This window comes from Dicentrarchus labrax, unplaced genomic scaffold (genome assembly GCF_905237075.1).
Source record: "Dicentrarchus labrax unplaced genomic scaffold, dlabrax2021, whole genome shotgun sequence".
NCBI lineage: Eukaryota > Metazoa > Chordata > Actinopteri > Moronidae > Dicentrarchus > Dicentrarchus labrax.
The window spans coordinates 26,899,685-26,926,697 of NW_026136720.1; the positions used below are offsets into that span (position 1 = coordinate 26,899,685).

Genomic DNA, 27,013 nt, shown 5'->3' on the forward strand with positions numbered 1-27,013 from the left:
TTGATTCAATCAGTAATCTATAATCAATAAACAGTGTATAAACTCTAGCTCTATGTTCTATATGTAGTTGATTCAATCAGTAATCTATAATCATTAAACAGTGTATAAACTCTAGCTCTATGTTCTATATGTAGTTGATTCAATCAGTAATCTATAATCATTAAACAGTGTATAAACTCTAGCTCTATCTGTCATACATTGACTGTTTCTTGGTGCTTTTTAAGGATTTTAGTCATCAGACGTCTGGATCTTAAGTTATCAGAGAAACAAGCTGAGCTAATGTTAGCATTAGCTCGGCTTGCAGCTCCTCCAGGACGTCCTTTGTCTGTCCAACAGTGTGGGAGAAGCAGTGATTGTTAAGGTGGAACTGCTTTATTCAGTGTGTTTAGTGGTTTTAATCAGCGGGTCTGTTTGTGCTGGAGAGGAGGAGACCTCTGTGGATAGTTGGGCTCCCGGTAGAAACCTCCTGAACCATGAACACTCCCATGATCCCGCAGTTTTATTATTGTTTTGATGTGAGAGACAACTAAAGAACCATAGCAGTCATGGGCCCATTAGGATGATTTTATTTTTCATCAGCTGTACAGTGTCTCATCTTCAAAAATGATATGACAAAGGTTTCTTTTGTTTTCTTGGTCTTAAAACAGGGGGGTGTTTAAAACCATATTAAAACTGGTTCTCTCAATTCTTCTGCCAAAACAAACAAGCCATGTACAAAAAAAACAAAAAAACATCCAAACATCCATCTTCCATCCGTCCGCCTGCAGAACATTAACATGATAGACTGATAACAGAACACTGCCTTCTTTTGTTTTCCAGAATGAGATCTCAGACCCAGCAGTACAGTCATTGATGTTTCGGAGTGATTTTCAATTTCATATTTGAACATTGATTCTCAGACCCCCCCCCTTTAAACAATGCTGGACATCTAACCAATATACAGGCCACAACACAACCTTTGCTCAAACTGTCAAGCGTTTTTAGCCCTGGTTTAAGGATCTTCAGAGTCTCACACAAACAGTCTCAACCTTGTGTTTGTGGAAATCAAATGAGGGCCTGGGCGAAGGTGAGGACATACCTCAGTATCAGCTGATATTGGATACTATCTGAAAGCTGGGGGCTAGTGGAACTGCAAGACCAGGGTACAGCAAACTAAACACCCAGCTCATCCTTCCAAAAACAGTATCAAAACCTGTCAGAAAAAAGAACAAGAAAGCGGTTTTGTTGTTCTTACATACAATGTACATGTTTAGATGGGTGCCAAACTTCTAAACTTCTTGTTCCTTTATAGGCGGCCTGACACCTTCAGGCCGAAAGGTTAGAAGGAGGACAGAATGACTCATAGCTTCAGTCATACTACTGAACTGAACCAACCACAAAGAAACACAGCGGCAACTAGAGAATGGCCTGAAATAAAAACTGTAATACAAAATGGCTATGAGCAACAGAATATAGACAGAAAACTGGTAGTGGTTGAGATTAAGTTCCGTTTGGTTGGTTAAGAGGGGCACAGCTGTGGAAGGGAAGCACGATGGAGAGGTCCAGGAATACCAGCTATGGCACTAACATGTTTACCTTGTTAACCAACACGTCCAGATTTAAAAACATAAAAAAAGCTTCACAATAAATCAAAAAGCCGAGGGTTTAAACTGTGCACATGCAAACCACCTGCCACAGTTGGTGATCAGTGATTATTCTGTGGGTGATTCACTATCTGATCTTTGAGAACTGAACTGGGAAGTGCATAAAGGAAAATTAAAGAATGGCTTGCAAAACAATGTTAGAGCTGGTTACTTCAAGTGAGATGATTCAAATGCACAGACATCATTCTGTGTTAATTGAAGTATTTGGAATGTTCAAAATTACAACTACAGTTTAAGGTTTTACCAACTAAATCAGGACGATCTGGATTTTCTCCAACCGAGAGGGATCATTCAGTTTGTGATAGCAAACCATCTACTTTCTCCTTCAAAATGTGAAAAGGGAGAATATCTTCCATCAGTGATAGGTAGGAGTTAATAGAAAACAGCTGAAAACTTCATCTCAAACATTGTTGGTGCTGGGAAACTAAATTAACAGCTATCTTAAGTCTTTGATTAGCATGAGCTGACAGAGTTGGGTGCTGGCAGCATGGATGTTGAACAGATGAACTAGAAAGCAGAAAAACTGTGCCATTAAAATGACTGGATCTGCCTGTGCCCGTTGGCTCATGTATAAAGAAGAATCCCTCTTAATGTCCCAATATGAAAGACTCCATGTGCAACCAGCCAACTATTAACACCACAACATGGACCATTTGTTTACACAGGCCAAGTAGGAGGGGAGTGGGCACAGATCATATGATTGAGCGTGGGTGGTATCTCACAGGCAAACGCAAGTACCATATACTACGTTTCATTAAGAAAAACTACATTTATATCTATATATATATACACATATAAAGGCTTGGAATTTGCTAAATCAGCATAATTGCAAGAACAGCAAGCAGGACAGCAGAAAATCAAAGTGAAGGTAGATCAAATAATGTCTCCTTTTGGCAGAGCAATGTAGACTGCTGAACATAAACTGCAGTGTGTGTGGGTAGAGGTTGACACAGGATGTGGCTTTGGGTAGAAATGAGTAGCAAAACACACAATGATTCATCCAGAAGACATTCAAACTGAAAGACAGCATTTAAGAGCAGAGAGCAGTCTGTTGTTAGCTTGGACGATATTTGTGTGTGATGTGTGAGATGACAAGTATGTGCAGTGGGATCTGGTATTTTGTGTGTGTGTGTGTGTGTGTGTGTGTGTGTGTGTGAGAGAGAGACCCACAAACATCCGTATGCAGGTTGATGTATACGGGTGTGAAGTTACTGTGGAAGTATTTACATGTGGCTTCCCTTCTTTGTGCATGGTTGTTTTGCTGCCACCAGTTTTTTGCAGCCACTTCATGGCTGCCATCAGGTGAAGGTCAGGGATGTGGGTGTGGTAATGTGGATTTGCCAATTTGACTTATAGTCCGTCTATGTGTGTGGCATGTTCACCGGTCCATCATGCTGAGGATCATCTCCGGCGTCAGGTCTCCGTTAGCGGCTGCCGTTTCCTCATTCACCGCCAGCTCAACAGTCTCCACCCCTTCCCCGTCTAGCCCCACCCCCTCCACAGTCAGGGCTACTCCCTGGTCCAAAGGCGTTGCTGCAGAGGTGTCGCCGTCCTCCTTCTTCACTATAATGTTCTCCACTGCTCCAGTGCTCTCATCCTCCACCTGAATGATGGCAGCAGCTACAGGACACAACAACAAAGACATACTTTAGTGCTGTTATCCAGGCACAGCTGCCACAGGAAAGAATGGAATTTATCTGAAGGTGCAGAGACAATGACTGAAATGACCTGATTATAGACTATAATTGTATATTTTCATCTAATGAGCACACATGCACTGGACAATATCAGCTAAAACAAAAGAAGGTTCACGCCTCGACTTTTGCTACAGGGCAACATCATAATGCAATGCAGTACAATACTTGTGCTGTGTAGCACTGTACACACTGTTTACCTTGCCAAAACTGTAATGGAGATAATTACTGCAGCTGGGATTTCTTTCCACAGTTGCAAAGAGAAAGTGACATTTAATCAAATATTTTTAAGCACTGCCCCACAGACCACCAAGCCCCTGAATAAACGGTACTGTAAATTCTCAAATAGCACAAACATATGATGATATATAGAGTATGATGCAATGCGGTAGATTAAATTATCCAACTGTATATACAGTAGTTACAATGAGCTCAGTGTTAAACATCTACAGCAGTAAAATGCAACATACATAGAGAGGGAACATTTTACTGCACTACTTTTACTTTTCATACTTTGTATATTTTGTTCTAACACTTGCACCGTAGTAAGGTCTTTTGAATGCAGAACTTTTACTTGTCGTGGAGCATTTTCAAAGTGTGGTATCAGTACATTTTCTTAAGTAATGGAGCTGAATACTTCCTCCAGTTCTGGTTGGCACACCCACCGCTGTGTGTTTTACTGGCCTAGCCTTTCCCTTTAAGAAAAGTGGCCTTATGGGTAACCTGTGCCGGTTTCTTAAGGGAATTGAGTCTTTCTCTGTGTTTGAGGGGTAGTTATGTTACTTTAATCAGCCATAAAGTGTGAAGATAAGTTCAGGTTGCAGTACAATAGTTACTGAAAGGCTGTGTGATGTGATGGCTGCCACAGAAAAGTCCCTGTTTATTTAAAGTTACTGCATGTCTTCTTGTACTCTCCACAGCAGAGTTGAAGATAAGATAACAAGTCAGGTTAAAGACAATAAAAATAGCAACAACTTTACATATTTCTTATTTCTAATAAATCCATCAGTGTTCTCACCAGAAGCAGTCGTCTTGGCAGCCACCCTGACTGACTTGCTGGGTGTCGGAGGCTTGGGGGCATTCTTTGGGGGTCGGCCTCTTTTTCTCTTGACCGGTGGCTCGTCGGGAGCCGGTACGGGGATGGCGGCAGGGGCCTGGTCCAGTTCCATGCTTTCTGCCTCCTCCTCTTCCTGTAGCAGTGATGCTTCTTCCTCACCCTCACCCTCGCCCTCCTCTTCGTCCTCATCTGGATCGGCATGATCCTCCTCTGAATGACAAAGATACAACAAAGGCAGCAATCAGATAGACCAATCAGAGCTAAGCAAACACAAATACAAAGTCAAATTCTCACCGCTGTCATCTTCATCTCTCCTGCTCCTCATCTTCCTCTTTCTTCCTCTCCTCCCTTTCTTCGGGGTTGGAGCTCCATTCTCAGCTTCCTCCACCTCACCGCTGCAATTCTCAGCATGGCGAGCCATGGTGTTCTACAAGAACACACCGTTAGATAGTCTGTGGACTTTTATAGGTTATTCGTTATTAGCCCGTGCAAGTTCAATTCAGATCTGTGCCAGCTAGATAGAGTGTCCTCACCCTGCGAGTGAAGGTCTTGCTACACTTGGGGCAGACGAAGGCGGTGGGGACAAAGTTGGGGTCGTGGTAGCGTTTGAAGTGCATGTCCAGCAGCTGCTTCTGTCTGAAGGTCTTCTCACACTGGCTGCAGGCGTATGGTTTCTCTCCGGTGTGGGTTCGACGATGCATCACCATGTGGCGCTCCTGCACCCAGCAGCATGGGACGCAATTAGAAAACCACAGTTACACTGACAGTACGATACATCTATTCCAAATACATTTTAGCCATGGTAGCAGCAAGGTCCTATGGATGGAAATGTCTATCTATCGGTCGGCCTGCCCACCACTTTGGTCCAGACTACAAAAACTAGATGTACAGCAATGTAACTTTATACAGACGGTTATGGTCCCCAGAGGATGACTCTGGTGAGCCAAGAATAGACCAAATTTACTCATACAGTAAGATTACTTAACATCTACTAGCTGACACGCTCAACGAAGATGAAATGGTGAACACTTTATAAACTTTATAAACAGAGCAGTTAGCATTGCTTAGTCCTCTTAGTGACTAATTAAAAAAGTTAAACATAATTTTGACATGATTTTTATCATTTCAGTGTAGCACTGGCCAAGGTCATTGGTTCCCAACCCAAACTAGAGGCTGCGAGGCCTTCTTGATTTTAAGTGGTGTAAGAAACAATATATACCATCAACCAATATGTCAGGATTCCGTTCAATTCGGTGAAGAAAATTAAATAAAAGTTATTTTTAAAGTTATAGATCGAAGTTAATAAAGTTAAAGAAGACTTCAGAATAAGGGTACAGTACAGCTGGAACAATGACAAAAAGAAAACAGTGATGATGAACGGGCCCTTGCACTCGGTGCACGTTGGGGTGTGCTGCGGCCGCGTCACATGCCAGCCTAACACGTGCAGACCACAACATGAAAATTGTAAATCAGATCAAAATCGCCACACAGCGCTTACTTCCTGCTGCCGCTATCACTATATCTGAATACTGTCATGTAGACGTGTTCAGGGTGGGACTCTTATCAAAACATATGAAGTTTCATTGAGATTGGACCATGTACACTGAAGTTATGAGTACTTCCCTTTTCACGGGCACACTGTTCGACATACAGTCACAAAAAGAACAACTTTTAATCATCAGTTTGTTATGACTGTACTGACTAATTTTGAAGTTGATCTGATATATTCCATAGGAGGAGTTTGTTCAAATAGAAGCGTGAAAAATCACTGAAAATTACCCAAAAATTCAAAATGGCTGACTTCGATGCAATGCCATGGACACGCCCTTCAACGTACAGTCACAAATAGCACAACTTTTAATCAGCAATGTTTTTTGACTGTACTGACCAATTTTGAAGTTGATCTGATAAATTCCCTAGTAGGAGTTTGTTCAAATACAACGCGGAAAAATCGCACAAAATTACCACGAAACTCAAAACGGCCGACTTCCTGTTGGGTTTGGGTTATGGTTCCTAGAGGCTTTTTTTCTTCTCCGATCACGATACACATGCAGACCAATTTTCGGACATGTCGGTCGTACGTGTCTTGGGGGCTGATTCTGGGTAGGCGTGGCTAAGCCATTTTGCGACACCCATATGAAGGACCAAGGCAATACGTTAGTGCTTGCCACAACGGAATTTTATGCAAAGTTTCATGAGTTTTTCGACATGTTTAGCCCCCCCAAAATTTTTCTAATGTTAACACAAAAGCTGATTTTTGCTGCATCGCTATGGCAATGTGATTCTACTAAAATTAAGATTCATAAGATGTCATTGTCATCATCTTAAGGGACTTCTAACAGAATTTCAGCTGGATCTGGTCAATCTGCTGGAAGATATACATAAAAGTAAAAAAATGACATTTCCTTATACCACTAGGTGACGCTATCCCTTTTAGTGAACATTATCACATTGATGTGTTCAGGGCGGGACTCTTATCAGACAAGTGAAGTTTGGAGCCGAATGGACGATGTACACCGAAGTTAGAGCAAATTCATGTGTTCTGGTGGTACATCAAAATTTGACACCACGCCACGGACACGCCCTTTAACAAAAATTCACCACAATCATGAAATATCATCAACAATATGTTTCGCATTTTCTAACTAAATTTCAGCTGGATCTGATCAACCTGATAGGAGTAGAACATGAAAGTACAAAATGTGACATTTCCTTTTACCACGAGGTGGCGCTACCACTATTACTGAATATTGTTACATAGAAGTGTTCAGGGCGGGACTCTTATTAGACATGTGAAGTTTCTTTGAGATTGGACAATGTATGGTGAAGTTATGAAAACTTAAAATGGCGAGTCGTTGAAATTCAACGCCACGACACTGGCACGCTGTTCGACAGAATGACGTAAATAGCACAACTTTTAAACATGGATGTCTTTAGATTGCGCTGATTAAAAATTTAAAATCGATCCGATTCCTAGCAGGAGTTCACTCAAATACAATGTGTGCAAATCGCCAGAAATGACAGCTAATCCAAAATGGCTGACTTCCTGTTGGGTTTAGGATACGACTCTAGGAATAAATTTTGTACGTCAGGACAAGATCTACGTGTGTACCGATTTTTATGCACATCGGTGAAACTGGCCTCTGAGGGCCATTTTGCCATGCTCATAGTGGACCCCCAGAAAATAAGAAATCTTTCGCCACAACTGACGTGTGCAGTTTCGTGAGTTTTCGAGCATGTTGCGGCCTCCAAAAATGCAATCGTTTTCGCAGAAAAATAATAACAATTCCTTGCATTACAATAGGGCCTTTGCACGGTAAGTGCTCGGGCTCTTAAGGCCAGGACACACCAACCCGACAGCCAAAAAAAAGAAAACCGGAAATGACGGATCACTCCTAGACCTAATAAACACAGAGCACGCTGTCGTCATTCATTCGTCGTTTTCATCAGAGAGTGTTGATAGTAGTCAAGAAGGATCGTTATTGTCATTACTCGCTGAACGGAAAATACGATGGCTAATAATAACAAGATACTGGCGTTGGCGTAGTATGTTTACCATCGTGACTTCTGGTTTTCTCGTGCACTCACTGATTCGCTAGTCAAGGGCTAGCACTCCACCAATCAGATTGGTCATTGAGGCCGACGGCCACTGGCCGATTCTACAAAATTAATGGCGACTGACGACAGCAACGGGACACACCAAACTGACTCGAGTCACCGACCTCACCCGACTGTCCAACGATTTCCGATAATCAGGTTGGTGTGTCCGGGCCTTAATAAAAACTAATAACGCCTATTACCCATGTGTATTATTGTGTAAAAAAACACTACATAATACAAGTAATTTCCCCACGGGGATTATTAAAGTATTTCTGATTCTGATTCTGATAGAATTGTATGAAAACTTGCCAGAAAACTTCACAGGAAATAATCAAAATCAGTCTAAATTTCGTAGTCAAATGAAACTGCTCTTTGGCTACTAGGAGTATGGTAGCCCAACATATTACTACAAAGGTATTTGTGTACACACACCTGGCGGCAGCAGTAGTCACACATGTCGCATTTGAACCTCTTCTCATTCTTATGGGACTTCTGATGCTGGATCAGAGCATAGCGCTCGTGGAAAACAGCGTCGCAGTAACGACACTTCTTTCCGGTCTCAATAAATGAGTGCTGCTTGCGAAGATGGACACCTAAAGATCCACATGAATGATGAAAGAAAACCCATTAAGGAACTCAAACAACAAGGCAAAGTAAACTATCTTTGCTGTCTGGTAGGTTTACACTGTGTGTGTGTGTGTGTGTGTGTGTGTGTGTGTGTGTACGTATAAGTTACCCAAGTCACTCTTGCGTGCGATGACAGTGTCACAGTGTGGACAATGGAATTTGGCCACATTCTCTGTGTGTTTCTGCAGAATGTGCATCTTCATGGTTCCACTCTGGGTGAATCGGGCATGGCAGATGTAGCACTCATAAGGTTTCTCTCCTGAGAAGAGGATTGAGCATGTACACAGGTTCATCTCTGTTCAATGTTCTCATGTCTAATCTACCAGAACAATAAAAGAATACAAAAGCAGGGTTTCAACGGATTAAATTTAACCATTATGAATAAAATTTAAGACCTATTTTATGTACATATTGGCAAAAAAAGGATGAAAGATATGAAGGACTATCAGTATGGCTCCATGTCAGTTTGTTTTGTTGCTTTGAGACTTCAAACAAGTAACATTATTTTACATTACAATACATTTTGAGACGTGTCAAAGTCATATTAAAGACATTTTAAAACCTAAATCTCAGATTATTGGATTTTAGACTTTGTAAGATACGACAGACACTCTGAAAAGAACTATCAGTAAAGACTGTGCACCAACAGGGTAGGATGTATGAAACACAATGTATGAATTACCCCCCAAAAAAGTATAGATTTTAACAATACAACATCCAGGGGAAAAGAATAGTTTTGTAGTTTATAACCAATGGCGGAATGGTTTCCTTTTGTTCTGGGTAGATTTGCTGAGAAACCATCTAGCTCACTTAAAGAGCTAGAAAATAACTTTTCATATGAAAACACAACTGATGTGAGGTTTTTCCCAAAATAAAAAACAATACTGGTCCAATATCTTTGCCAACTGTCATATGCCACTGTCCTCCCTCACTGCTTTGTAAATATATAAGAGCAGTTACAGTGTCAGTTTTACCTGAGTGTGTCCTCATGTGTCTCTTTAGCTTGTATGTGTCTCTGCTGGCATAGCTGCAAAGACTGCACTGGAATGGACGCTCGCCAGTGTGGGAACGAATGTGGCGCTTTAGTTTGCTCACCTACACATCATACACAGCATACACACACACACACACACACACACACACACACAATCACATATCAGAACACTACAACAAAAATGTATCAGCCATCATAAAGATCCTGCAGTCAGTGAGTGTTTCTGACTCTTGGAGCAGAGCAGTTGTATATCACAGTGTAGATTAAACTTGGTGCTGCTGGCTACAGAACTGTGAATATCTTTTACTCTTCTTCACTACTGGAGGAGTAGATGTGGATGGGGATTAGTGTAGCAAATGTAAAACATTAAACTCAACTTTTAAACTTTGTAAAACATCAAGAAAGCACACAGGAGATCGTCTTACTTCCACACTGGCGTAGTCACACATGGAGCATTTGAAGGGTTTCTCATGTGTGTGTTTGTAGCGACGATGGCGAACCAGCTCTCCACTAGTCACAAAAGCCATGTCACAGTCTGTGCACTTGTGTGGACGAGTTCCTGAATAGATAAAAAACAAGACACAAGTAAGCTATCCTGGCACGGTACTGAAAAATCCTTCAGACTGCTTTTAAACTACTACTACGCGTTTATGATGATGTGTGTCATGGTATACCGGTGTGTGTATTGAGATGGTTTCTCAGCAGGGTGACCGTCCTGAAGGCTCTTCCACACAGGTGACATTTGTGAGGCCTCTCGTCGGTGTGGCTCTTCATGTGTCTGTCCAGGTTGGAGCGTCGAGGGCATGTGTAGCTACACAGCTCGCACTGAAATGTCTTCTTCACTCCTAACGCACAACGACACACACAGACCTAACATTCAATAACAGCAGTCACCATGTCAGTGCAAAACAGCCACATATTAAACATCATATCCACAAAACTGAAGACTACATTTGTCACATATGTGTGTATTATATGCCCACTCAACTCAGTTCACAGCAAAAAAATAAGATGCTGACACAGTAAGATTACGATAGCACTGTTAATCACAGTAATAATACGGCCATGATAATTACTACTACTAAAATAATATTCGTGGTAACATAGGATAGGATATTGAAGCCATGATGCAATATATTATAGTATGGTATTGTGGAATAATTCTGGATACATTTGTAGTGGTAACAGATTATAGAACAGCTACTTATGCCAACCCAAGTTAGAAGAGGCATACAAATCAAACTTCATCCAACAGTGACTAATTGTGTCGTTCCCATCGTGCTCTCAGTTCAGCAGACAGCTGTACCTTACCTTTCTTCTTGATCTTGGTGGGTTTGGGTGGTTTCATGTTGCCCACCACTTTCTCAGCATTGACCTCAGAGAGAAGGCCCTCCTGCTGTTCCTCTTCAAAATCATAGACACTGACGTCCATGTCCTTATCTCCTTCAGCGTAACGCAGACGACTCTTTTTACCCTGGACAAACAACAAGTCATTAGACCTTATCAACTGATGACAATTTAAGACAGACATGTCAAGATGTTGTTTAAGTTTATTTACAGGGAAGCATCTCACATGTCCAAAAAACCAAACGAGACTGACACCACACAACTATCTTGCCTTTTTAGTCTTTTTGACAGCTCCAGACGGGGGCTGATAGTCCGGGTCTTTAGCCCAGTTTGTGTCGTCATTGGGAGGCTGAATGGGCTCATCTTCCCCTTCTTCCAGCAGCTGGCTCCCTACCTCCTCATCTTCCTCCTCAGGATGGGCCTCTCCCCCATCATCCTCCTGCTCCACTGTCTCCACCTCCCCATTAGCACCGACCTTAACTACCTACACAGCAAATGCATCAGTTGTTTAGTCAAGACAGACAAATCATTGTGGGTGGGTTTCTTCTGTAGGTGCTGAAGTGCAAAGAGAAATTACACAAATAACGCATTAGTGTTGTAGGTCTGAGTTAACTAATGTTTGTGTCTGTCTGTGTACCTGAAAGCCCTCGGGCAGTGGCAGGGTGTGGCAGATGACCGGGTCACCGTCCTTTGGCATAGCAGTGGTGTCTACAAAGGTTCCTTGCTGCAGGGCCTCCACAGTGGAGGCAGAAACGGGAACTTGGACCAACTGGAGTTCCCCCAGACCCAGAGCGGCCTGCTCCTCCATGTTTACCACCTGAAGACAGAGAGAGACCTGAGTCCATATTTTCAGGGAATCTACAGGGCATCTCTTAAGACAAATTCAAGACCTGAGAGAGGAGTCAAACCATCAGAGAATTTAATTCAGCTTTCCCAATGGGGATAAAAGTTGGACGCCATCATGTGAAATGCCTTCAAATGACCACCTACCTGTAGTGTGATGATTTGTGTCTGATCTACTGTTGTTACAGTTGCTTGGTGAGCGGCACCTGCTACCCCTCCGACAACACCCACGGTTGCTGATGATCCCCCCACTGCAGCATCTATTACCTGGAAATCAACTTCATTTTAAATGGAAGTTTGGGCAAAGCAATGCACTCTGTCAGGCAGTTAGGTGTCCTTAGTTCTACACTACAAAAAAGGAATGTCAAGAAAGTAAAAAAGCCTAATAATAATAATAATTTCATGCATGCTTTACATTTCAGAACTACTTTCCTTCTAAGAAAATATATCTAACTTTGTCTTAATAAGATATTACAGCTAATATTGAGCTTAATTTAACCAGTAACAAGTTCCAACAATGGTTTGCATAATACCCCAGCAGAGGGATTATTAAAAGGACATTATTTTCCTTATTTTAAGAGTGAGACCACTTGCACAACTTCTTAGTTTAAGAGAAAGTATTCTTGTCCCAGTGTTGGAAATGAAAAGCAGCTGTTTACATTTCATTTTTTAAAAATAAAATATGTTAAAAATAAGAATGTTATTTTTCTTATTTTATTTTGCAGTTTGGAGAAATTGTCTTGTGTCTTTAGCTCATTGCTTTTGATAGGCACAACTGGCTTACATTTATGGCATTTTTCTAATTTTAAGATCCATTAGAAGTCTTTTCTGTTTTTTATGCTAGTTTTAAGAATTAGAGTTAAGTGAAACTAGCACACCCCATTGGCAGATTACATTTAAAAAACATCAAACACAAAACAGTTTTCAGTGAGCCTACCTCAGTCTTCATCTGCAACAGGGTGGGATCCAGTGAGTCCATGACCATCATTTCAACCCCTGCCCCACTTTCCACACCAACCCCCACCCCAGCTTCCATTAGCTGCTGCTGGGCCTGGGTAGCTACCATCCCTTGCCCATGACCTGAAACACAACATTGCTCGGATTAAAACATTTGACCAAATTCTCCACAAAAACATGTCTGCTTGCAATGGAAATCTGTAAAGCACTCTGTGGTCTTTTTTACAATTGTGGGACCATTTCATGTCCACTTAATAAGAACCTTGTTCCAGGACGACTCCAGCTTGTCCCTCTACCACACCCCCAGCCTCTGCAGCTTGCTGGAGGAGGTCGGCCACCATGGCATCCTGGCTGTGAACGGACTGGATGGAGGGGAAGTCTTTGGAGGGGACCTCCACCACCCCTACACCCTCGGTTGGGCCTCCGTCCATGCTGGGTAGGAACTGAAATAAAGTGTGGTGGAAACAAACATTATGCGGCAGCCTTTTCAGGCATCCACTGGAAGCCTGTTTGCTTCATGACATTGGGGTTCAGTGTATACAGATTTTCCTTGTGACTCAACATGAAACGGATTAAAACAGAAGAACAAACTAACCAGTGTTTCAGGGGGGTCTTGTTGAAACCTAAAATAAACCTGCAGACTATACACAAAACTTTATTTCTCAGATTCACACGCTTTCTCTCACAAATGGACACACAATACCAAAAGGAGCTTCTTGGTATCGCTATTTTCAGCCTAGACTGCAAGCCAGGCACAGACGTTGAAGCTGGGTACAACAAATAAACGAAGCAAGGACACAACTGGGAGAGTATCATAATACGGCCCATGAACTATGCTTGGATAGTGCTTGGCTTCAGTGATATCTTTGGCTGACTGTGGACCAGTCTGACTGCTGGATTGGCCACCGAAATGTGACGCTGGGTTTGTCAACTCTGGTTAAACTTTTCGTAGCAGATCTGCAGTTTTTTGGCATCCCCGATCTAATTTTGAATGCTGCCTTAATTCCCAACGCGGCACTGACCCAAACTCTTATCCACTAGACTATGTCTGATTCAAAGCTGTCCCCATTCTTGTTGGTTCTGAGAAGGATTAAACGGTGCAAGTTCTCAACAAAATTGCCCTTTTCCAAGAAAAAATTCTGCTTGTATTTTCATGTGATTGTCCCTGTGTGTGCACATACTGAAGATGGTTGTATTGCTGGTTTGGTCTGACCAAAAGTCCAACCCAGTCTTTGACTGATGTCTTTGATTGTATCCATTGCTCCCTGCATATAGAGTAACTGTTCACCACTGACTCCTGATCCACACGTTTGGTGAAATTCAGGGAATGTCTGTAGCAAGTGTGACATATTTCAAGCAACTCACTGTTGTTGGCACTTAACTTTACTAGTGTTACCTGGAACAGCAATGTTAAATTGACTGTTTTCATGATTTCTGTAGACTGGACTGCAGTCTGCAGGGCTGTGATTCTGGTGATCTTCCTTTTGCTGAAAGCCCTGAAGTTTGCTGAATCAAATGTCTGCTACCTCACTGTCCCTGCCAAGCTGAGGGAGGGAAGAGGGACATGTTACACAGCTGCACTTAGACTGAGATATTTCTTTAACACACAGACGTAGTGACTTTAACAGCCTACACATATCTGACATTGTTAACTCCTCTGTTTAAGACACTTGTGCTCACCTGAGGCTTCAAGCTGCTACCTGACTGTAAACCTGTAAGAGGGGAGGGGCAATGGATCATCTCAGTGGGATGTGCAGATAAATTCACTCTTCAGCTCTTAGCCTATTAGAATAAGAAGCATAAAGTGCTGCATATACAATTAACACTACTGTGCATGTATTTATTAACCACAACAAGAAATGATTCCACTTTCGTGAGAATTCTGCTTCTGCTGGCACCGAAAAGATTTCTGCAGATTCATTACGTGTCTGGTAAACCCGACTTTAAGTGTCATATCATGCAGGTACTACCACCATCAGTTGACTTTCAAACTAAATATGTGGGCCATTTGAGGAGTAGAGCTGAGTGAGGAGCTAAAACACAATTCAAATTTTACAGGACAACACAGATTATTTCCAGGAGTATTTATGATCAGTATAATCAATTTCCAGGCGTTTCTATGACTGGAAAAATAGTCAACGACACCTGGGAACCATGGAAGGGCTTCCATGACAGTTCCCCTCTTCTATTTTATTCTTCCTGCTTAGCAGCTGACAATGTCTGAGAAATGTGGAACTTATATCAATGCTGAGGTTAAAATGGACCTGTACTTGTATAGCGCAGTTCTAGTCTTCTGACCACTCAAAGCGCTTTTACACTACATGCCACATTCACCCTTTCATACACATTCACACACTAATGCACAGCATCAGGAGCAATTTGGGGTTCAGTATCTTGCTCAAGGATACTTCAACATGCAGCGGAAGTAGCCAGGGATCGAACCAACAACCTTCTGATTAGTGGACGACCCGCTCTGCCTCTGAGCCACAGCCACCCATATTTTGAAATGACAAATATTGGCCTAAAAAAATCCAGAATATGTACTCAAAATGTTCATAAGAGCTGTTTTACCAGTCTTTGCATGAACATAAAAAAATCTAACTGGGTTATGTTCTCCACAGGCTTACACATGGTAATAGATGGCTGTGATATGATTTCAGAACATCTCAAAAAGCTCAAAATATTTTCTCAAAGAAAACTTCACTGGCAATTTTGGTTCACCCTGTTCCAAGAATCAGTCTATGTTTAGATCTTAAGACTGTGTGGGTCCGGTGTCTCAAACTCAAATTATACAAAACAAACTAATGTAAACAGCAGTTTATTTATATATTATATTTTGTTTTTATATCATCATTTTATATAAAATGAAGGCCCGGAACCTGCTCTCTTCTTATCAAGTTTCTGCGTGCGTTTGCAGGCACCTTTGCCACTCTTTCCTGCCAAAAAACAAAACTCATAATATAATAATAATAATTTAATTAATAGAACTGCATTTTATTTTTTTTTTATAAATGTATATGAATGGGTAGTTGATGTAATTGATATGAAACAACAAAAAAATCTATTTTAAAAATAAGAATGTTGCGGACAGATTCTATCATATTTTTCACATCCTGCCATGAATGTAGGGATGGGGGGTGGATGGCTGTAGGTAATTGAGTAAAACTGTTATAATACTTAGTTAAACAGTCGCCTGTGTCACCAGTATATACCAGTTACAGCAACATGACTCATATTCTGGATGAGGTGGCTATTTACAATAACAACCAAAGTGCCCAATAAAAGGGACTCGGCATGTACTTCAGATGTCAAGTATTTGCTCAATTCATTGAAAAACATCACAGCTGCATTTTGGTCTTAGCTAACTGAATACAACTAAATGACAACAGACAATGAGTAACAGCTGCACAGACTTGTTTGCCACCTAACATCTGTTTGTTTGTAGGATCCAATGTCCATTTATCTTTATATTGCTAAATGGGTGGAAGCTGGAGAGGCTGTAGTATAATGTTAGGCCTTCATACATGCTTTGACTTATGGTTCAACAAATTTACCACAACATGGCAATGTCACTGAGCGCCCAGCCGGGCAGCTGTCGCCGCCTTGCGCAGCATTTATGTAGCGGTATTTTTGTAGCTCTCCAAGCCGAATCGTAGAGGGAGCTCTCTGCTATAATATATATCTGTGGCTATGATGCTCTAGGTGGGCTTAGAAAAAGAGACAAGCGGGCGACGGGCGCAACAACAACTGCCAATTGCGAGCACGGCGCGATGACATAAAACAAGAAAGAGAAATGCAGTATTCTGCGGTGGAAGATGGCTGATTTTGGAAGAACACAAATCGTGTGTTTGGTCTGAGTGAATGAGCAGCCCGTGATCGTCGAGGATCGTTTTGCTGTGAATGCCCCGTCATGGTCTTTTCTGCTCGGGCCTTACCGTTACAACCTGTGTGTACTCTGCTACCTGGAAAGCAAACTTTAGTTATAAAAATGGCAGATGCGACAGCGACCAATTCTCCTAAACGAAATAGTAAAAGAAAGGTCTGCGCTGGCTGCTTTTGGAAACTGCGTGGCTTCGGACACTTTAAGGGCACTGGGTGGGGAAGGGCCTTGAATCTGAGCTAACATAGCCAGCTAACGTCATTTGCTACACTGACTTCTTCAGATAAAGCTGTAAAATTACGTTATGTAACACGCTACAACTCAACTGGGAAATGCGACTATGTTAACGGTTTCTGTAGTAATTTACCGTGCGTGTAGATATGTTTGTTTGTGTTATAAATGGCGTAACGTTATATTAATGCAAACAAGCTAGCGTTAGCAATAACTTAATGTTAAACCCGCCAGTTTCCATGTCGTCAAGGCTGTAAAGACGGGAAACAAAGAAGCGAGAAAATGGACGCCTTGGCCTAAACTCTCCCCCCAAACAGTCGAAGTATTAGTAACTTATCCTCGACGATATTTCCACAGATACACGTAAAATACAGTGGGTTGTGTGTACATTTATCAGAACTTCGGTTATTTAAACGTATTTTGACGGGGTTTTCAATAACGATAGAGGGAGACAAACACTCTCCGACGAGCAGCCCGGACCCAGAGCCCCATCGTGACACCTAGAGGCCGATTAAAGATCCTGCAAACTCCCCCCTTATCAGAAAAGTAGTGATACTTTACCTCCTTTTAATGTGTTTCTCTCCCCGTTTAACTCAGCCAAAATCAGAGAGTCTGCGCTACAAAGTTTAATAGGCTGCTAAGAAATGCAGGCTTCTTCGCAGTTTGTTTTAATCCCTCTCCCGCTTTAGCAGAGTAGCCTCTGCCACAAAATGGCAGTTGGGAGCTCAGTGCGCCTGTGCGGCCGCTGGGGGGTGGTGTCGAAGCTTCTGCACACACCCTGATTGGCCAGGAGGGGCGCCCCGTTGGAATACATTGAAGCCCATTTATCACATCATGTTAGGAATGGGGCTGCTTTCAAGACCCTCGGAGATATGAACTTTACTGTCCGTAAAATAACCTCGACATGTTAAAATCTGTATTTAAAGTAAACATAAGTAAAACTATATCAGAAATTATGTTCTTATAAAACACATTCATTATAAATTGAGCGAGTGTATGTGAGATCTGTTTGTCATGGCAACTTAGTAGTCGTTTGTGGCGGATCCTGTAACATTTTATTGGCTGTATATCAAAGTCACCTCTGCATGTGTGCTCGTATTGAGAGAAAAACTGATCTGATAATGTCCACAGAAATCTTTATTCATTGTCTTTTGAAATATTTAAATTTGTACAATCATGTATGTCCATCAATTATTAATCAGTGCATCAATAACAAGGCTTCATCCATGAGTCTCCTGATTCACTTGCACATCTGAACCAAGAGGTATTCTCTACTTTCAATGGCATCCAAACTTTTATACATAACCTAAATGCAGCATACATTATTTTCTGCACTCTGTGAAAATGCTGTTGTACATTGAGGTTCTGAAGTGCCCCCCAAGATACCACAAAGGCACTCGAGGTCCTCAGACAATGACCACGAAGTGAATGTCAGCAAAAATATGATGCTTCATATTGTGATACTGCCAACACAAGTCATTCATCTTTTTAATGAGGACAATGTTCCAGCTACTGTCCTTCTCTGTCAGAGAATCACTGTTCTAGTAGATGTACCGTCTGCTGATGCTCTCAACCTAAAACTTCTTTCTGACTTGATCTCAAAAACTCCCCTGACTTTAAGGAAGCACAGAATGTGTGTGTTATTTGTGTGTGAACAGTATCATTAAAAAACAAAATGGCACATGAGACAACCTTTAAACACATTTTTAATTGTATATATTTGACACCAGAATGCCTGGAAATATATTTTAGAAAAAAAAAAGAATAAAACATTTTGTTTTCAATGCTGCACAATCTATCAAGATTGTGGAATGTATATATATATATATATATATATATGCTGTGCTGCATGGGCTTTCCATTGCTTCACACTCTCTTCATTCTTAAATACAGTATCTCATCCATGTCTTATTGCAGCTCTACTATCAAACCTTGAGGCACTTGAACACTGAGGTGCTTTATGGATGCAGAGGTATAGCTGCAGATTGCTATACTTCATACTAATAATGGTATTATATCATATATACAAATAGTAAGTCCCCCCATGTGACATCAGTCCTGTATTCCAGTATCACTGCAGTTTATATGCTGGATTAATCCACACTGAACACAATATACAACTTGCTAATTGTTTGATCACCCCTCACATCAACAATTAGTAATTCATTATTGCCTTCAATAGAAAAAATATATTTCTGTTTTTAGATATCAGTGTTTTTCTGCCCAAATTCTTACTATTATACTATTTCTAACATTATTATGAGGATTCTGACTTTGATCTGTGTAGTGCATTTTCCTCGTCACACAATAGATTTTTTTAATCCATGGCCCCAATCCTCTGAGGATGGTTACATCCTTACAAGCACAGCTACTACTCATTTGTTTCTCCCAAGGGTCTCAAAGAAGTCAATTCTCAATACCATTTGGTGTTGCTAAGAATATTTAAGTCAGTCTAAGGGAAGTAAACAGGGTTGGCACATTATACATTAGGAACCTGAACCTGGTACACTGATCAGCTATAACAATCTGACCTCCTGGGCATCCTCACTGGTCCCATACCAACAAACTGCACTGTGTGTTCAGAACCAGCATTAACTACAGCAGCTCGTCTGTTGGATCGGACCACACGGGCCAGCCTTCACTCCCCACCTGCATCAATGAGCCTTGACACTGTCTCCGGTTCACCACTTTTCCTTCCTTGGAGCACTTTTGTCGCTCATATCCATTTTTCCTGCTTCTAACATCAACACTGAGGACAACATGTTCACTTACTGCCTGATGTATCCCCCCCACTGACAGGAGCCATGATAACAGATAACCTGTCAGTGCTCACAGTGTTAGAGCTGATCGGTGTATAGTCACATATTAAGTTAGCCAATGTTAGCAAAATGCTAGCTAATGACCTAGCTAATCTACATCAATCATTAGCTGGCTAGTTAGCTGGTTAGTTATCAGCGAACTAGCTTGGTAATCTACATTAATTGTTATCCAACGTTAGCTAGTTACATCTAATAGCTAATGTTACCAAATGGAAGCAAATTAGCTAGCAAACAGTTGATGTAGATTATCTAGCAAGTTAGCCAGTGTTTTGCTAACACTAGCTAACTTAAAATGTGACTAGTTATGAATATATGTCACTTTTATCTTTGAACTGTCGTACAACAGCTGAGCTAGCACCTAGCATATCGAAGGGGCTGGGGTTAGGAAGGGTCAATACGGCCCGTTAAAGGTTGACCTGATGATGGAGCTAAAGACAAAGTTAGTTATTACAATTTATACCCTCAACCACGTTCATGGATCCATCTACTATTTGTTCAGATATTTCAGTCAAAGTGATGGACAGACTGACCTACACTGCTGTCAGTAGAGCCCCACTGCCAGTGCTGCTAAGAGTGACATCATTTCCTGTTAGAAAGGGCCCGAACAGTGCACTGTCCACATTAATATATCATGTTTCATCCCATTAGTATACAGTAAGAGAGTGGGACATGTCTATATACTATTAGTATACTAATTGTATATACACTGAGATGACCTTCCAGTAACGGTGCTCAGGATATGAAAAAGGTGTGGCAGCATCATCACTGTCTGCAGCGTCACTATGAAACTAATGGAACAGGATTACAATAAACAGGGACAACTGTAGTCACTGGGGATGGACATGTTGGCATTTTCAGTGTGGATAACTTGCGGAAAGGACAACAGCATATGATGCTTCAATACTTTGTGTCTTTGTTCAAGTCAACTCTGTTTAAAGCACAACACCAGTGTTTTTGGATTTTTACCCATTTACTAAAAAGCATATTCTTGACTTCATAATGGCTCTTGTCCCAAGCTAGTAGGAAGGTAAAATTGTTGAATGTGTACAGAATCGATATCAGGTTACAAAGAGCTGAAACTTGCTAGAGTTTGGTAATCCATCACAGTCTCTTTACTTTTTGTTACATTATTGTTGCAGACATGGTGTTTACTGTGCTGGGTTGCCTCAAGGGAACTATTACTTAGTATCTCATAATTATGACAATATATCTAAAAAATAATGAGATCCTATTTCATAATTATGAGGAAACCATTTTATAATGACATGGGGGTAATTTATAATTACAGCTTTTGTACACCTAAATTATTAGATACACATCTGTTAATTATAAAAAACTGAGCCATTAATACAGATCTTGTAATTATGATGTCATTAAGAATATAAATATAAAAATATAATAAGACCTTCAATGCTTTTCTTAGGTGAATACAATGTGCAACATTTGGAAAATAGTCAGCAGCATTGTAAAGATTTCGTATGTTAAATGAAATAAACATGCAAAAACACTAGTATGGTCCTTTAATTATTTATGATTCCATGTCTGGGGTCAGTTCACTTGAAATTAAATTAAGTTCTGTTATAATTATTACTATTCAGGTGTATAAAGGATGCTATTAATTAATTAACACAAAAGGATAAATGGGAATTCTTAGTCTTTCTAATAGGTTTCAGGTTTATTGATCTGAATTTAAAGTGAACTGATCCCAGACCTGGGTGGGCTGATCCATCTCTACTCAGTGACACCCCCCCCCCACACACACACAGCAGTCTGTGACAGTAAAGCAAACATTCAGTGACTCCAAACAGAGCGCCAGCCCATTTACAGCAGGTATGTCAGTATAGACAGTAGTGCCATCCACTCAGTCAGTTCATCAGACCGATTGGTTGAATGACTGAAAATAAACTGTGTCATAATAACAGTAAAAATGCATCTCATAAAACAAAGTGTACATTTTACAAATTAAGATAAAAACATTTACAATCACAGAATATTGAATTCCAGTGTCATATAGTCATGTTAAATGCATTTCAATCAGGAATAAGATATGTCATAATTGTAAAAAAGTAATGGCACTGAATTGCTTGAACCATTCTCTGTGCAGAAACAAGTCTTCTCTAATCTCAGACCTTTATATAAAACTACAGTGTGTATTTTCTTTCTTTTGAATGTGTTGTCAACATATGGACAACATTAAACATGAAGGCATGCAAACAGAGAATGAAAAGCTTTCATTTTTAACTTTTGAATTGGAAGACATTTCACAGTTAATGAGCCAGCAAAAGCAGTGTTGCAGTTCTCAGTTTTAGTCTGCCAGTTGAAACATGCTGCTGGCTGTTTACTGTAGCTGTTTGAGCTGCTGAAACTACAGGATCCAGGGTTCTCTCCCTGCATCAGCCACCATGTGCCTTCCTGAGCAACACAGTGAAGCCCTACACCTGTTACAAGTGGCTTGTAATACAGACTCCAGCTCCACTGACAGATCCAGGAAGAATGTAAAAGTACATACAACATGTATTTTCCCATCCCCCCCATTTCTTTGCCTCCCAGCGTGTGGCTATCCTTCAACACAGTAACACAGTCCTGTGACCTACAGGACATGCCAAAGTCAACCTCTAAATCAAGATTTGAAGTCCAGCTCGGTAGGAACAAGTAGTGGTTTGCACTCAAAAATAAAGATCTTCAAGATGTATTTCATATTTGTTTGGCATTTTTTATATTTCTTTTTCACTGCAGGAACAAAAAATCCCCTTTGCTGTGCTACCAGAGGGCAGAGTGCTAAAGCCTCACACTGGCCTTAAGATTATATATCTATATATGAGATTTAGAATTTTAATAGAGCAGCAGGAACTATTCTCTATGTAAAGATATAGTGGAGTTATGGTGTCAAACTCCCTCTGCCTGTGTAAGACTTTGATGGGTGCATTTGTCTACAAGGATTAACGATAGCTTATGCTGGCCAACCATTGCAGCCATTTCACAAATATTTTCACATCCTACTCTGAATTAAGGGTTTAATTCGACCAAACCAGAGTTGATGACATCCAGTGGCAAGTGGATTTCATATAAAAAGGTCCAGTGTGTAACATTTAGGAGGATCTATTGTCAGAAATGGAATATCATTTTCATAGGTATAATCGGTATTTCATTAGTGTATAATCAACTAAGAAGTGTGTTTTGTTACCTTATAATGAGCTGTTTTGTATTTTATACAGAGAAAGCAGGTCCTCTTTTACAGAGTCCACCATGTTGAACCGCCATGTTTCTACAGTAGCACAGAATGGACTAACCAAACACTGGCTCTAGATAGGGCCATTCGCGTTTTTTGCATATTTTGCGGCCACCATAGTTTCTCTTACACACTTGGAAAGAGAACAACAGTTAGTTGCAATCTACAAATTCACCACTATATGCCACTAAATCCTACATACTGGTCCTTCACACAGTTTTAATAATCTGCTACTTGTTCCTGCAAAAAAGGAATTTATATCAATAAATTCAGAATATGTGTATTTTGAGAGTTTAAGCGAGTCAATCACAGTTTCTATGCACGGATAAAGTGTGGGCATGGTGACTTAATTTTCAGATTCAGTGTATCCCTTCTGAAGTGCATTGCACAGCGTCAGGACCGTAGTACTACTTTGGTTTTGAAATGATTTGATTATCTTATGGTTGTTGCATGTGTTTGGACTCATGCCTCATAGACGACTGTAGTTCTGCTGTCAGATCCCCATAGAGAAAAACATCCCCTCATATCACCTCAACTGTTCCGTGCAGGTAATCCTCATTTTGCGTAGCGTCTTTGCCATGTAATTACTAAGCATCTCATTTCAACTGTGAGTTTATGCATTTCAGTGTGGACCGACATCATACTCTCATAGTTAGCTTGTAACACTGTGCAACAAGTTTTTGTCTGGAATACTATTTAATTATTTCTTAGAGCAGTAATCTCAAATATGGTTAGCAAAAAATGAAACATGTAGGCTCATTTACAAGAAACAGTGAGACTAATGTATGAAGAATTTTGAATGGCCTTGGCGTGGTCTCAAATCTTGTCTTAAAGCTGCGGTATGTCACTTTTATAAAAACATCAGAGAGAGACAGCTGATTTTCGATTCTCATCCCCAGGGCCCAAAATGTAGGTATTTGACAACTTCGGAATGAGACTCAACTATCAACTACTTTTCGCAGCTCTGATTGGTTCTTTTCATTCAGGCCCGGTGGATTCTTGCAAATACCATTAGGAGCACTAGGAGGAGCCAGAGGAACCTGATTGTTTCACAGATTATCTGTCACTTGTACTACTGTCAGGATATAGTGAAAGTTTCAGCAAATATGGTCTTGACTATTGCCTTGCTGCAAGTGCTGCAGACAGGGAACCACAGTCATCTGGCAAAAAAAAAAAAAAATCAAGCAGCAGAAGTAGGTCAGTGGTGATAGTGAAGGCAGAACTGCAGAACATCTGTTCTATCTGGTGCAGGATTGCTCAAAAACGCCTTCTAGCCTACACTAAAGACAGCAGTATCCATTAAGAAGGGTAGCTTTATGTAACAGTTGGGGTAACATTATACTGTACAGTGGAATATTTACTCTATGTAGACTACTTGTTCACTAGTCAAGATAATCAAGAATATTTTATATTATATTTTTTATATTTTGGGGCACTTGATAATGAATGAATGAATACAATTATGTAACAAAGTGACTTTACATAGCTTTCTAGACTTTTGCTAAGTTGCTTTAAAATAATAAAAATCATTTTATATATAATGTCTGGGTCATGGAAGGACAGGACTGCGATGGCGAGTCTGTTCAGTAATTTGACTTGAATATTACTCAGGCAACACAGACTCTTCTCTCTGCACCTTCTTCCTTGAGCTTCACCCTTCTGCTCCTCCCTTTACCCATCATTCCATTGAACATTCTTCCCGGCATCTTTACAGTCCAGCTGATTTTCTCAGAGTGGTTAGCACAGGCTGATAAACGTGGTCTGTTTGTAGCTTACTAACTTTATAAGTTCACCCAGTGTTAGGCAGAGTTGTTGTCCTTGATGTGAGCATTATGGCAACCTCTCTGACAGTGTATATGCTGTACATCATATACTAGATTAGTCTTCAGTGGTAGAAAGGGGGTAGAAGAACAGCTTACTGTATATTCAAAGCACAACATTCATATTGTGTTGCTGACTTTCTTTCCCACCCAGTGTGTGTGTAGTGTTAGAAAGCTGTGCTGGCCATGCTTCCTGGAGCGAAGAGTCTCGGTATGCTGTCCTGAGATGTCTCTACGTGTCTGTGGGCCATCTTCCCCTCCTCGCCTGCTCCACACGATGGACACGAGAAATAAAAATGGACAGAGTGAATGAATGAGTGAATTTGTGTTAGACAAAGACAGAAAGCGACAAAGATGTAGATTTCATATTTCTGCGTTAAGTATTGTCTGATGTCACAAATATATGAATGGAATGAAATAATAATGGATGGAAAAATACAGAAAAGAACTGTTAGAGTTGATTATATCCATTTTACCCAACCAATGTCATTTACAGCAATTTGTTTCTCAACATGGGATTATTTTTACAGTTTTGGCCATCATCAGTTATGAGAATGTTATCTCAAGACACTTTTCATACAGAGCAAGTCTAGACCGTACTCATTACAAAGTTATTAACAGAGACCCAACATTTCCCAACAGACCTAACATGAGCTAGCACTTTATTTTGTGTTGGTTATTATTACCGAGCACCAGCAGCGCTTGTTTGGCAGCGTCGCGGACTTCCTCCTTGTCCGTTCGACAAAGATACACTAACTGGTCAATGCTTTCTTTGGCCTGGAATGACAGCAGATGGAATACAGTGGTCAGTACATACTGTATTACACAGTACAGACAAGCTGCACTCACACAAGATCTGTTCATTTTACCACTTCCATGCCATGAACTAGATTAACATCGCCCTAAAATATCACACTGACAGTACCTTGAGACAAGCTAAGGCCTTGCATCCACAGACTCTGGAGTCCACATTCTCATCTTCCAGCAGCTCCAAACAGCTGACCAAAGCCTAAGGAGGAGAATGCACACAGTGGGTTTTGTCTTTGATACAACAGGTGCTGTATGGGGCTGCTGCTGCCTTCTGCAGTGCATGTTATCATGTACTGTTTGTCACATTGCTTTTACTATCTTCTATAGTTTATATATATATATGTGTGCGTGTGTATTTGAAGCCTTATTATCAGCCTATTTTATCTTATTACAGAATTAAAAAGTATTGTCAGTACAAACAAGCATCCCCATTATACTGTAAAATGTCACACTAGATATCTTGGTTACAAGTTGGACATTCTATCACAATAGAATGGGTGGGGTAGCATTTTGATTCATTCAGTGCAATCATCAGTGCTTGCAAAATTGACTGTGTGTATGTTTCATTTTGCTTGGTGCCAATCACTGAAGTTGAAGCGTATTTTCTACAAATTTGCCATACTTCATGGTCTAAATTCACACTTGAGTATACTAATGCAGCAATGTTTGTTTCAGATGGTTTGGTACATGTATAAATGTCAGTTTGAGAGATATTTTGTACTGCTAAAATAAATATAAATGAAGTTACACATAAAACCAGCAGCGTAACATTATTGTTTTTTTTTTATTTTTAAGGACCAGTGTGGAGGATTTAGTGATGTCAAGCAGAGAAGTTGCAGATTAAAATTATTTGAATACAGCTTAGTCTTCCAAGCACTATGAGAAGAGAAACTACAGCGGCCCTGGCCCTATCTAGAGACTGTTCTTGGCTACATTAGTAACACGGTTGTTCAACATGGCAGACTGTAGAGAAGGGCCCGCTCCCTCTCTAGATAAAAACAGCTCATTCTAAGGTAACAATGACACAACAATTCTTATATTCAGATGCTTATACACTACTGAAAACAAACCTGTTACATTTCTGACAATAGATCCTCCTAAATGTTACACACTGGAACTTTAAATTCACATTTATATACATTTATGGGTTGTGACGAGTCCTTAAAGATGTTGTCTATTCATAAACGAAACATTTAGTTTTAGTGTAGTGAGCAACATACTGTGCACAGTAATCCTCTCACCTGCTCTCTGTGTCTGGGCTGGGCAGCCAGGCTCCTCAGCACAGAGCTGGCAGAGGCTGACACTTTGCCTCGTGGGTCTTTCAGTAATTTGGCCACAGCATGAAGTCCTTCTCTCCTCAGGCTGCACTCTGCAGGACGCCGCAGAGTGTGGACGATCACATCCTGGTCACATGTCGCCAGGCTCTGCACCAACCACACTGTCGGTGGGATGTTATCATTGA

At 40.7% G+C, this 27,013-nt stretch overlaps 2 protein-coding genes across 7 annotated transcripts in view; both read right to left on the reverse strand.

Annotated features, from left to right (window-relative positions):
- Nucleotides 1–550: 550 nt before the first annotated feature.
- Nucleotides 551–17,596, reverse strand: ctcf (CCCTC-binding factor (zinc finger protein)). 2 transcript variants are annotated; one of them, XM_051383175.1, is made up of 18 exons: nt 17,435–17,593; nt 14,443–14,474; nt 14,159–14,306; nt 13,025–13,205; nt 12,743–12,885; nt 11,953–12,072; nt 11,600–11,779; nt 11,234–11,446; nt 10,927–11,089; nt 10,290–10,460; nt 10,041–10,174; nt 9,596–9,716; nt 8,731–8,880; nt 8,427–8,587; nt 4,928–5,110; nt 4,689–4,821; nt 4,356–4,604; nt 551–3,263 (listed from the first exon to the last, which is right to left on the reverse strand). In XM_051383175.1, the coding sequence occupies exons 3-18, from the start codon at nt 14,189–14,191 to the stop codon at nt 3,022–3,024; spliced, it is 2,577 nt and encodes an 858-aa protein (XP_051239135.1). In that variant the 5' UTR covers nt 14,192–14,306; nt 14,443–14,474; nt 17,435–17,593; the 3' UTR covers nt 551–3,021. The 2 variants fall into 2 exon arrangements, with proteins under 2 accessions (XP_051239135.1, XP_051239136.1); XM_051383176.1 differs by lacking the exons at nt 14,159–14,306; nt 14,443–14,474 and having other exon boundaries at nt 17,435–17,596.
- A 966-nt stretch (nt 17,597–18,562) lies between these two features.
- Nucleotides 18,563–27,013, reverse strand: part of ripor1 (RHO family interacting cell polarization regulator 1) — a 71,505-nt gene continuing 63,054 nt past the window's right edge. For 4 of the 5 annotated variants that reach the window (XM_051383140.1, XM_051383143.1, XM_051383139.1 and 1 more), the window contains 4 exons: nt 26,793–26,989; nt 25,667–25,750; nt 25,428–25,518; nt 18,563–25,006 (listed from right to left, as the gene is read on the reverse strand). In XM_051383140.1, the coding sequence (XP_051239100.1) occupies nt 24,909–25,006; nt 25,428–25,518; nt 25,667–25,750; nt 26,793–26,989 (470 nt within the window). In that variant the 3' untranslated portion in view covers nt 18,563–24,908. Of the gene's footprint in view, nt 25,007–25,038; nt 25,129–25,427; nt 25,519–25,666; nt 25,751–26,792; nt 26,990–27,013 lie in introns of those variants that run through there. The other variant, XM_051383142.1, reaches the window with a different exon arrangement.